The following is a 12,183-nucleotide window of genomic DNA, read 5'->3' on the forward strand; positions in this document are numbered from 1 at the left end:
GCTCAGAAAGGCCTCTTTAGAGGGTTGCAGAGCAAAGATGACACGTTGTGGACCAATAGGAGCTTGACTCAAGCCATGGTATGTTTAACCACTTCATAATGCATTTGAAAGATGGATAATTAGGTCACCTTTAGTCAGAACTGAGTTGGTGACACTTAACATAGATAGAATATTTGAATTGGCGGTCTTCATTAAACCCTTACAACAGCAACCACTTCGAGGTTGAGCAATGCGCAGGGTGCTCGCCCCCAAAGGAGCCACAATGGCCAGCGGTGCTCCACTTAGAGCTTGCGTTGCAGGCTCTGGTTGGGTGAGGAATAGGGACAGTGAGCAGAACGAGTAATGTAAGAGAGCGGCCGCAGATTGACAGGTGAGAGGTGGAGCCAACAGCTCTTTAAACCAGACCCCAGGATGCCCGGCCTAACCCGGAAGCAACAGGTCTAGGGAAAACCCCGCCCCTCGCCCTCGCTCCGACCAATCGCAGCATGTGTTCTGGGCGGAGCGGCCAGGCGGAGCCTGCAAGGTGAGGTCTCCGATTGGTGAAGGGGCAAGGCCGGAGATGCCCCGCCTCCCCACGGGTCCGGCGGCCGCTCGGCGGGCTCAGTGAGGCGGTCCCTGCACGCGCGCGCCTGTTTGTTTGGCGGGGCAAGAGGTCCCGCCCCGGCGTTGAGACGCGCCCACGGAGATGTCCCACGGAGGCCACGCCAGCGGCGGGAAGGTACGCTGTGCCACTGTCACCGGCGGCGCCCTCCGCCGCGGCGTTGTCAGCAAGCACCCCGGAGCCCCCAGCCCGCAGGGCTGCACCCCGTTCCCCGGCCCCGCCGTCCCGCCGGGAGCTGACCGCGGGCCGCGGGCTGACGGGCACGGGCGCCGTGCGGACTCCGTTCTCTGCTTTTGAAGGACCGGCGCGCACGAGCGGGAGACGAGCGGGGGGTATTTGAGGGAAGAAGCGATTTCCTGGGAAGAGCTGGGGCTCGCGCTCTTAGATGCGAAGGACGTGGCCGCTAGATATTGAGTCTGAAACCGGCGTCTGACAAAATGCTTTGCATTCCTTTCGTTTGTCTCTATTCTGTCCAATAATCCACCAAGACCTCGGTAATCATTCCAATGGCTTCATCAGTTGGTTCAGATCCTTCTGCTGCCTAAACTTTCTCTGAATATTTCCCCTCCTGCTCTAGAGGGAGAGGGAGTCCAGCTTACGACTCTCCATTGTGTACCTGTGGCTACCACAGTGCCTAGGTATGAAGTAGGTGTGCTGGAAATCTGCACGAATCATTTTCATTTATTGAATGTGTGCTTTTGATTACATCTTTTTACCTGTCTCCTTAATTGTTCTTCTGAATTGTGCCCTTAGTAATTTCAGAGACTTAAGTTTCCTGCTTGTAAATAAACATGTCTCAGGCAGACTAAAAATTAAAAAGGAAAGTAAACTGGTTTTCCTTTCTTGACTCACCTTCCTTTTACCCAAAAGCTTCCAGAAAAAGTAATCCACCGACGCTACTTCCACTTCTTTATCATTACCATATTTCCTTGCTTCTCGATGGATTCTCTGACACTTATCAATATTATAACTGATTTTAGGGAGTAGAAAACCCAAGCCAAACATAGTCATCAACTGTAAGACATCCTGATTTTGACAATAGTAAAATGCAAAAAGAAACTTTATGATTCCCAAATCTTTGAAATTAGTGAATGGAATCTATGTTATTCCTTAACCAAAGAAAAAATGACACTCATTGCTATTAAGTCAATTCTGACTCATCTGGACCATATGAGGCAGAGTAGAATTACCCCTCTGGGTTTCTGAGTCTGCAACTCTACCGGAGGAAAAGCCCTATCTTTATCCCAATTTGAATGGCTGACCTATGGTTGACAGCCCAAGATTAACCCAATATGCCAGCAGGGCTTTCACCCATTTACCTCTAATTTTTGTATTTGGGGGGACAGCTCTGATACTGCCAGCCTAATTTTCTGCCTGGCAACTGATTATTTGCTTCACTTTACAAATTCTAATACAGTCCTTGTGTAATTCCAGAATTCCTTTTAATTGAGAATTAATCGTCTCAGGATTAATTGAGACTTAAAAGTCTTACAAATAAAATCTAACAAATCTTTTTTTTTAATTTGGGGGGCCAGGGGGGAAAATATATTTTAGTGTGCTTGATGGTTGGGAGTGCTGAACATGCCCCTTGCACCTTCTAAGTCCATCCCTGTTGACGCCTGTGTAGTTTGTGTTGTCAACAGGGACAATGATCATTTTACTTCAGCATAAGACTCACCCCGAGAGATGTTGTATATGAGATGCCCGCCTTCTCATTTGGGCTTACCAGCTATCATTGAATTTTTACTCCAGACCCCCTGCATGTAAGCACCAGCCATGCGATTCAGGTCTCATATCCCCCACCCACACCCCCTACTCTCCAAAAGCTGCAGTTGTTACATACTTGTTCGGTTACAGAATGGCAGTTGTTAACAGAATTGGTGCACACTTCTCCTCTCCTGGAACATTAGCCTCAAAATTCTCTCCCACTCACTCTTACTCCCGCCCACCCCCACCCCCAAAGTGGCAGCTGTTGCTAACTCACCACATGTCCCTACTATTCATGGGTTCAGGCCTGCACTATGCTTACCATTTTTCTTCCCCAGGGCTTAGGAGGTTGGGGACCCTGCTGTGCTTGCTGTGCCACCCCATCCCAGACCAACCTTCTCAAGAGTGTGGCTCATGCTGTGTTCAGCATGTTTCTCTGCCCATACAGTCCAGGCCAAATTGTGTACTTTGTGCAACTTCTGTACAGTACTCAGGAGCCGTTGACCTGTAGTGCACCCTGTACTTTTTCTTGTTTGTGAGCCTGCTTGTAGTATCTTATGTGGTGCCAAGCTCTTCACAATGTCTGGATCATATTGTGTTCTACTTACCTCTTCCTCAGAGCCTGTGGTGCCCTACGACCCTTTTTGTTAGGTCTGTTATTAGGTCTGTGTGCTCTGGCATAACCTGACTGAGCTGTGCTTCCCGGGATCGGGCAGTTCACAAAGCCTGGGCTACAGTCTGCTGCTGCCTTTGGGGCTTGCATGATTTCAGACTGGCAGGGTGCCACAGAACACTTGGTTAGTTCTGTTGTTCCGGCTTTACTGCCCATGGTACCTTCACTGGGGCCTGAATACTCAAAAGCCTTGGGTACATTGAACTCCAAATTCTATTTCCTCCCGGGTGTCACAGGTGTTGGGCCTACTCACTGCCCTGGAATCCATGCCGACTCATAGTGACCCTTGCCTTCTCAGACATCCTTCCCCAACAGAGCCAGTCTTTTCACTGGTCTGCCACGCGACACGGTTTCCTCATGGGACCCATATGATCTCAGATCTCCATTGTGCCAAGACGCCCCTTCTTAAGTCGTCTTCATGCTCAGGCATCCCTGTCTGTGATGCATCCACCAGGACCAGCTGTTTACAAAGTTGGGTGCACTGTGCTTACATGCCACTCCCTCCCAGGACCCACACAATCCCAGGCCTGAGGTACCCCATAATGCTGCAGTGAGGAAGACCTTAGGGCTTCCTGCTCAGGCATCCTGCCCATGATGCCTTCACTGAGGCCTTGTTGTTAGGTGCTATAGAGTCCGTTCTGACCCATAGGGACCCTATATGCACAACAGAACAAAACGCTGCACGGTCCTGCATCATCCTTACAACTGGTATGTGCCTGAGCCCATCGTTGCAGCCACTGTGTCAATCCATCTCATTGAGAGCCTTCCTCGCTTTTGCTGCCCTACTTGACTCAGCATGATGTCCCTCTCCAGGGATTGGTCTCTCCTGACAATGGTCCAAAGTTAGTAAGGCAAAGTCTTGCCATCCTTGCCTCTAAGGAGCACTCTGGCCGCCCTGCACTGAGATCTAGCTGCTCACAAAGTCGGGCTAGACTGTGCTGGTTGCTGCTGCTCCATGATGGCGAAGCTGAGGGGCAGGGTGAGGAAGCTCTGGGGAAGAAGTTCTACTCTCATGTGATCTATATTGACCTTTTACTGGCTGCAGTGTCCCCTGTATTCCTCCCACTCTTTAATTGGTGTCCTGAATTCAGACATTATTGATTTTGTCAACATTTGTTGGTTTTTGTCAATAATTGTGTAGTATAAGCTACTGCTTATGCTGTCATCACGCACCACCTCCTTGGGGGTTTGTGTCTTCAGTTCAGCCTGAAAGTGCCTTCCATAACAGAGGCGTTGGAAATGGCGGAATGTCGACCAATTCATTTTTGGTATAGTGACTGTGTATTCCTTCCATTTTCTTTGGGTGTTTCTTGTATCATTCTTTTTTGTTTTCTTTCCTCCACTACAGTCTTTCAGTATTGCCCCTTGATTTTCTCTAGTTCTGTCATGCCTGGATTTCCCTTCTGGTTTTCTATTTCTGTGTCTCCGGCCATTTCATTGTAGTGCTTTATCCTGTCTTAAGCTTCCTTTTGAAATCTTCTAGTCAGTTCTTTTATTTCATCATCTCTCCCCCTCCACCCCCCACTAATGGAGAGCTTCTCTGTACTTACGGGTAAGTTTTAGAGTCTCTTCTGATAACCACTTTGGTTGGCACCTTATTTCTTGTCTTTTTAATGACTTTACTTTCTCCATGTGTGACATTCTTGATATCAAAGCACAACCCATCTGGTCTTCTGTCATTAGTGTTGAAAGTGTCAATCTGTTCTTCAGATGGTCTGTTGATCTAAGTGATATATACTGAAGGTCATATTTGGCCCTGGTGGACGTGTTTTTAATTTTCTTCAGTTTCAACTTGTACTTGCATAGGAGTAATTGATCTGTACCACAGTGAGCCCCTGGCCTTAAGCTCACTAATGATACAGAGATTACCCATTGTCACTTTCCCACAGATGTTGTCTTTTCCTCTTTTAAAAACTTTTTATTGTGATTTGGGTGAATATTTACAGAGCAGATCATCAGTTTTACATTCAGCAATTTATACAACTTAAATGTCCATTTGATTCTTGTGCCATCTATTTAGTGAGGGCTGTTGTATTATTATACAGTCATTCATTGTTTTGAAATAAAGTGTTTTCAGTGAATGAGTCATTGATCTTTCAGAATTATATCCCATAGTATCATGTATTGTTTTGATGGTCAAGCCATGTTTGCCAACTACTGTTCCTGTTTGTTTCCAATTTTTACCTTCCAAGCTTCAGTGTATCTTGGTCATATACTTGATCAATTTTAGACTCTAGCAGTTTAAAAAAAAATCTTCCTATTAGATAAAATTGGATACCATGCACTGCCACAAGAACAAACAAATCTGTCTTGGAAGAAGTATAATCAAAATGCCCCTTACAAGTGAGGATGGTGCAACTTTTATGCATTTTATCAAGATGACCAATCCCCATCGAAGGACATCATGCTTCATAAAGAAAAAAAGAAGTAAGCAAAAGAGAGAAACACCCTCAGTGAGATGGCTTCACTGGCACAAGGACTGCAACAATGGGCTCACTCAAATAGCAGTGTTTATATTTTTCCATTGTCTAAGTTTCTCTTTAACCCAAAACGCCAGCCAGCAAGTCACTTCTACTCCTGGTGCCCCCATAGGGCAGAGTAGAGCTGTCACGTAGCTTTTCCAAAGCTGCAGGCTGTCATAAATGAAGACACCTATTTCTCCTGTAGTAGCTGGTGGATTTGAACTACTGACACTGTGATTGGCTGCTTGGTTGGGGCTGTTTCTGTGTTGGTATTTTCAAGATGGTGAGGTGTTGTTTTTTGATAGGTAGTTTCAAAATGTGTTTCTCCAATTTTAGGTATTTTTTATTTGATAGTCTATCTGTCTCATAAATAAGCAGACTGAAGTAGTTTATGAATAGATATAATTAAAAGATAATGGGGGGGAAAAGATCATGGAATTCTTCCATGCACGTTTTGTAGCGCGCGCGCGCACACACACACACACACACACACACACACACCCCACACACACAGCCACACATGGAAACTTCATTATTTTTAATTCCATTTGTCCACAAACTATTGGAAGCCCCTCATGAGTGTGTGTGTGTGTGTGTGTGTGTATGTGTGTGTGTGTGTATGTGTGTGTGTGTGTATGTAGAGATCATGATGGATAATGTGCTGGGCTGACAACTACAAAGCTGATGATTTAATATCTCCCCACCAATTACTCTGGTACTCTGGGAGAAAAAATGAGGCTGCCCGCACCTGTAAACATTTTTGGTCTCAGAAAAGGATTATAATGATTTGAAATCAACTTGATGGCAATAGGTTTTTATGTATCACAAAACATTTGTCATTTCAGCGTTTTTTGCAACTTAGTGACATTAATTGTAGTCATCAGGCTATGCCACCACCACTGTTTCCAAATGTTTACATCACCATTAACAAGAGCTCCTAAGCCAGCGGTTCTCAACTTGTGGGTTGCGACCCCTTGGGGGTCAAATGACCCTTTCAAACGGGTCACCTGATCCTAACAGTAGCAAAATTACAGTTACGAAGAACCAACGAAAATAATTTTATGGTTGGGGAGGTCACCACAACATGAGGAATTTGGAAGGTTGAGAACCACTGTCCTAAGCAATGACTCCCCCTATTTTTCCTTCCTTCTGTCCCTGGTAACTATTAATAAACTACCTATTCAAGATATTTCTTATAAGTGGAATCATACTTATTTCACCTCAGCAAGTTTTCAAGATTCACCCATGTAACATATATCCAGATTTCATTTTTTAATGCTGAATAATATTTCAGTATAGCTCTCTACCACATTTTTTAGCCACTCATCTGTTGATGGGTTTTGGGTTTGTTTTGTTTTCTTCACCTTGGGAGTCGTGTTGCTGAGGACACTAGTGTGCAAGGATATGTTTGCATTCTTGCTTTTACTTCCTTTTCCGGGAGAGGGATTGATGGAAGCTGGGGACTCTGTAACCTCTGAGGAACTGTTGAGCAGCTTGCCTCCGCAGCTCTGCCGTCTACAGCCCCACCTGCTCCTCTTGCTCACCAACCCCTCCTGCTCTCTGGTTTTGTAGTCTCACTCCTCTTGTGGGAGCGAAGTGATATCTCTCAATATATTATTTATTTGAATTTGCCTACTGTCTAATGGTGTCGAATTTTTCATGTGTTTGCTGGCTCTCTGCTGGCTCTTTGTATTTCTTCTTTGGTGAAATAATAAGTGTAAATATATCCCTGTTAGATGTTGGACATTTTTTATTTCCCTGACAAATGACACTTCTCATGCCATCTATTTCCCCAGAATAATTTTTCAACTTGACGTAGTTCTTGAATTAGAACTTGAGTTAGTACTATTCTAAAACTTCATGTAAGTGTAATACATACCCTTTGTGTCAGCATGTTGCTTTTGTTTGTTTGTTTTTACTCAGCACAATGCTTATGAGATTTATCCACACTGAATTTATCCACGGTTTCTTTTTATCAGAATAGTATTTCATTGTTTGAATTAATGCATCATCACTTGTTTAGTCTCCTGATAATGGATTTTTGTTGCTTCAGTTTTAGGTAACAATAAAATTGCTATGAGCATTCCCTTTTAAGCCTTTTTGTATATTTCTTTTGAATATTTAGGAATGGGACTAATATAATTTTTAGTTGCTCATTTTTATGTCATAATAGTTTTTCTAAACTTTTGGAGGGAGAATTCAGGATACCTTTGCTGACTTCTGTTCTGTTGTTGTTGTTTCTGAGTGGTTTTTAGTTTTTTTTGGTAGTATACAAAAAGTAGCCACGTGTTTAACTTACTGTCATTTTGTAGCTCTAGTCCCCTCCACCACTTATCTGAGCCCCCTGTCTCCGTTTACTCTCCAGGTTGTTCAGCTGAATCACTCACTCCCAGCAGCTGCTCTTCAGCCGCAGGTCTTCCCTAGGAGATGAGTCGCTATTGGGCAGCAACAAGTGTCATAGGTGGTGCCTCTCCCTTGGCGCACAGGGCTGACACTTTCCTCGCAGCTGGTTCTAATGAGTGCCTGGTCCCTGGGATGGTTCTCCCTTTCTCAGAGCCGTCCTCTGTTCCGCTGCTTCCCGCTTCTTCCTCACACACTGTTACGCCGCAGAGCTTCTTGTTAGGTGATGTCCGTCCGGACAGATCCCAGTGACAGCAACCCGAGTGTAGCAGAAGTCATGCTTGAGCTCATTGTTGCACGAACTGCGTCACTCCATCCTCCTCTTTTCACTGCCCTGGACTTTACAAACATGATGACTCTTTTCAGGGACTCTTGTCAACATGTCAAAGTATGCGAGAAGCCTCACAATCCGTGCTTCTAAGGAGCGTGCTTTCTTTTTTTTTTGGTCTTGAAAAAAAGTATATTTTTAAATCATTTTATTGGGGGTTCATACAACTCATCACAATCCATACATCCATCCATTGTATTGAGCACATTTGTACATTTTTTGCCATCATCATTCTCAAAACATTTTCTTTCTACTTGAGCCTTTGGTATCAGCTCCTCATTTTTCTCCCCTTCCTCCCCTAAGCTCCCACCCTCACAAACCCTTGATAATTCATAAATTACAATTTTTTTCATGTTTTATGAATGTTGTAAGTTGGAGCTTAACTAGTTTTAAGGATTAACTATGTACTTGGGATTTGCTGTCTAGTTGTTATTTCATTTGATTTGCTCTATTTTTATGTGAGGTTTAGAAATATTAAGAAAATGTGTTTTCACCCAGCCATTTTGGATTTCCATAGCTAATTCAATGCATATTTCATGAAGTTTACTCCTCCTCTTTTTCTTTAAAAACCATCTGCACAGAGAAAAAGGAATTGGGATGTCGAATACCCTTTTCTTCCAAGAGAGGGACCAGTGCGATCCAGAGATGCACAACTCGGGACAGTGGGTGCAGCTGCCTCCCTCTCAGAAGCCTGGCTCAAGTGCGGAGAAGGATTTCAGGACTCTTTTGGAACTCCGGTAAAGTAGTTGTAAAATTATTTTCCCTGAATGCCAACTAATAAATCTTACTAAGTTCCTAATTCTTCAAACAACTATAATTATATTTCTTTGGAATTTCCTTTCTTCTTTTTTTAGAAGACTGTACTTGAGGCTTTACTATACTTTTTTTTTTGGCTCATTCATTCGTTTCCTTTTGTAATTTTAGCAATGTAGTATTCACCTCTGGATGTCCTGCAGAATCTTATCATTTATTTATTTTGTTTATAAATGGAGATACACATTACAATTGTTCTTAGAAGATCAAGCTGTTGAGCAAACATGTTCATAAGATCTACATTTAAGAAATATTTATAACTTTAGCACCTACTATACAGCCACAGTGGGCAAAACAGGTTGGTACTGGTATAATGATAGATATTCAGACCAAGGGAAAATAACTGAAAACCCAGAAATGAAATCATCAGCATAGAGACAAATGATCTTTGATAAGGGTCCAAAAAATATCCAATGTGAAGCAGATAGCCTCTTCAACAAGTGGTGCTAGAAAAAAATTGATATCTACCTGCAGAAAAATGAAGCAAGACCCTTACCTGACTCCATGCACAAGAATAAACACAAGGTAGATCATAAACCTCGAGGTAAAACCCCCAAATATTAGGGCCATCAATGAGGGAATTGGGACAAACCTCAGAATTTTGGTGGAGGGAATACATAGGCTATCAGAGATAGGGAAGGGCACAAACACAGAGGAAGCACAAATTGACAAGTGGGATATACTGAAGATAAAACACGTGTACATAGAAAAACTTCACCAAGAAAATAATAAGAGAGCCCACAGACTGGGGAAACATCTTTAGTAATGATGCTTCAGACAAAGGCATTGTTACTAAACTCTACAATACTCTGCTAACCTACAATAAGAAAAGAAAAAACCAAATAGCTCATTAAGGAGGTGGGCAAAAGACCTGAACAGAAGTTTCATAAGGGCGGAAATCTAAATGGCCAATAAACATATAAGAAAATGTTCCCAATAATTAGCCATAGGGATATGCAAATTAAAACAACTATGAGATACTACCTAACATCCTCAAAGATAGCCCATTTAAAAAATTCAGAAAGCAACAAATGGGATGTGGTGAGATAGGAATTGTCATCCACTGTTGGTAGTTCTGTAGGTATGTGCAAACATTATGGAAATCGATTTGGCGATACCGAAAACAAATGGAAATTGAGCTACGATACGACCCAGCAATCCCCCTACTGGGGATATACCCAGAAGAAGTAATAACAGAGCACAACCACACATCTGTGCTCCAGTGTTCATCACAGCGCAGCTCATAATTGCAAAGAACAACCTAAATTTCCTTCAAACAGCAAATGGATTAAAAAACCCTGGTATAGGCATGAAGCAATAAACCAATAGAGAGGTCTGCAGGACTGTCCCCAATCCCAACTACATGGACACCATCCCCCACCCCACCCCGCTAATCCTCAATAAGAATACACTTCAGAGGACAGCACTGAAGCTATAGCCCAGGGAGAGAGGCATGTCTAATCAGACACACAGGAGCAAACGAACAGGGAAGGGAGGGTGGAACACATCCTGGCCCACCAAGCCCCAAGGACGATATTCCTGTTTGGAGCAGCCAGTGCACAGAAAGGACCATAGGGCCGGCCCCACAATGAGATGCAACATCTCTTACTTCCCCACAGTGCTACAGGGGACAACACTGGAAATACAGTGTGGGAATTGTGCCTGATCTGACCCCACCACACCAGGGAGAAACACTAAGGGTGTGCAACAGGGCAGCAAGGGAAGCAAAGCAATGAAGTCCCCTGGAATACCGCAATTAGACTTTGGGGCCAGAGCATGGCACCCCATCCGACTCAACCAGAAAACACTCCTAAAGGTCAACAAGCAGACCTGGGCTATCTGTAGGCTTTTCTTTTGTTGTTTTGTTTTGCTTTGTCTTGTTTTTGAGCTTATTATTGTCTATGCATGTCTATCTAGAGAAGATAGGCAGGATAAACAAACCAGAGGAGAAAACAACAGGACCTATGGTTCCAGGGGGACATAGGAGAGGGGGAAGCAGGGGAAATGAAGGGGGGTGCCAACAAACCCAGGGACAAGGGAACAAAAGGTGATATAAAATCAATGGCAAGGAGGATGTAGGATGCCTGGTGGGGCTTAATCAAGCGCAACGTAGCTGAAAGGAATTACTGAAACCCGAATGAAGGCCAAAGATGATGGTGGGACAAGAGGAAAGTAAAGGAAATAGAGGAAAGAACTAGAAGGCAACGGACATTTACAGAGGTCTAAATACAGGTATGTACATATATAAATATATTTATATATAACAATAGGGAAATAGATCTATGCACATACATTTATATATTAAGTATTAAGGCAGCAGATGGACACTGGGGCTCTACTCAAGTACTCCCTCAACACAAGAACACTTTGTTCCAGTAACCCGGAATTCTGTGATGCTCACCTTCCCAACATGATCGCTGAAGACAAAATGGGTGCATAAGCAAATATGGTGAAGAAAGCTGATGTTGCTTGGCTATCAAAACATAGCATCTGGGGTCTTAAAGGCTTGAAGATACACAAGCACCCATCTAGCTGAGAAGCAATAAAGCCCACGTGGAAGAAGCACACCAGCCTGTGTGATCATGAGGTGTTGATAGGATCAGGTATCAGGCATCAAGGCCCAGAACAAAAACTCATATTGATGTGAATGAAGGGGAGCTCAGAGTAAAGACCCAAAACCCATCTGTAGACAATAAGACATCCCCTTAAATAAGGGTCACAAGGAAGAGACAAGCCAGTCAGGGTATAGTATAGCAAAGATGAAACATACAACTTTCCTCTAGTTCTTTAATGATTCCTACCCTCACTATCATGACCCTAGTTCTACATTACAAATCCGGCTAGACAAATATGTACACTGGTATAGATAAGAGTTCTCAACACAGGGAATCCAGGACAGACAAACCCCTCAAGACCAATAATGAGAGTAGCGATACCAAGAGGAGAAGGGAAAGGAAGGAAAGAAAGGGAGAACTGATCACAATGATCAATATATAACCTCCTCCCAGGGGAGCGGGCAACAGAAAAATGGGTGAAGGGAGGCAACAGTTGGTGTAAGACATGAAAAAAAAAATTTATAAATTATTAATGGTTCATGAGGAGGGCTTGGGGGTGAGGGAATGAACTAGTACCAAGGACTTAAGTAGAAAGAAAATGTTTTGAAAGTGATGATGGCAACATATATACAAATGTGCTTGAC

General features: G+C 43.6%; 1 protein-coding gene across 1 annotated transcript in view; it reads left to right on the plus strand.

The window, feature by feature from the left end:
* The first annotated feature begins 639 nt into the window (after positions 1 to 639).
* The window catches only part of SPIDR (scaffold protein involved in DNA repair), a 229,688-nt gene continuing 218,144 nt past the window's right edge, over positions 640 to 12,183 (plus strand). The window contains exons 1-2 of the mRNA XM_045291525.1: positions 640 to 718; positions 8,753 to 8,908. Coding sequence (XP_045147460.1) covers positions 686 to 718; positions 8,753 to 8,908 — 189 coding nt within the window. The 5' untranslated portion in view covers positions 640 to 685. The remainder of the gene's footprint in view (positions 719 to 8,752; positions 8,909 to 12,183) is intronic.

Source organism: Echinops telfairi, unplaced genomic scaffold, assembly GCF_000313985.2.
Source record: "Echinops telfairi isolate 266 unplaced genomic scaffold, ASM31398v2 ScPeMD7_1;HRSCAF=3_0, whole genome shotgun sequence".
In the NCBI taxonomy this organism is placed as follows: Eukaryota; Metazoa; Chordata; class Mammalia; order Afrosoricida; family Tenrecidae; genus Echinops; species Echinops telfairi.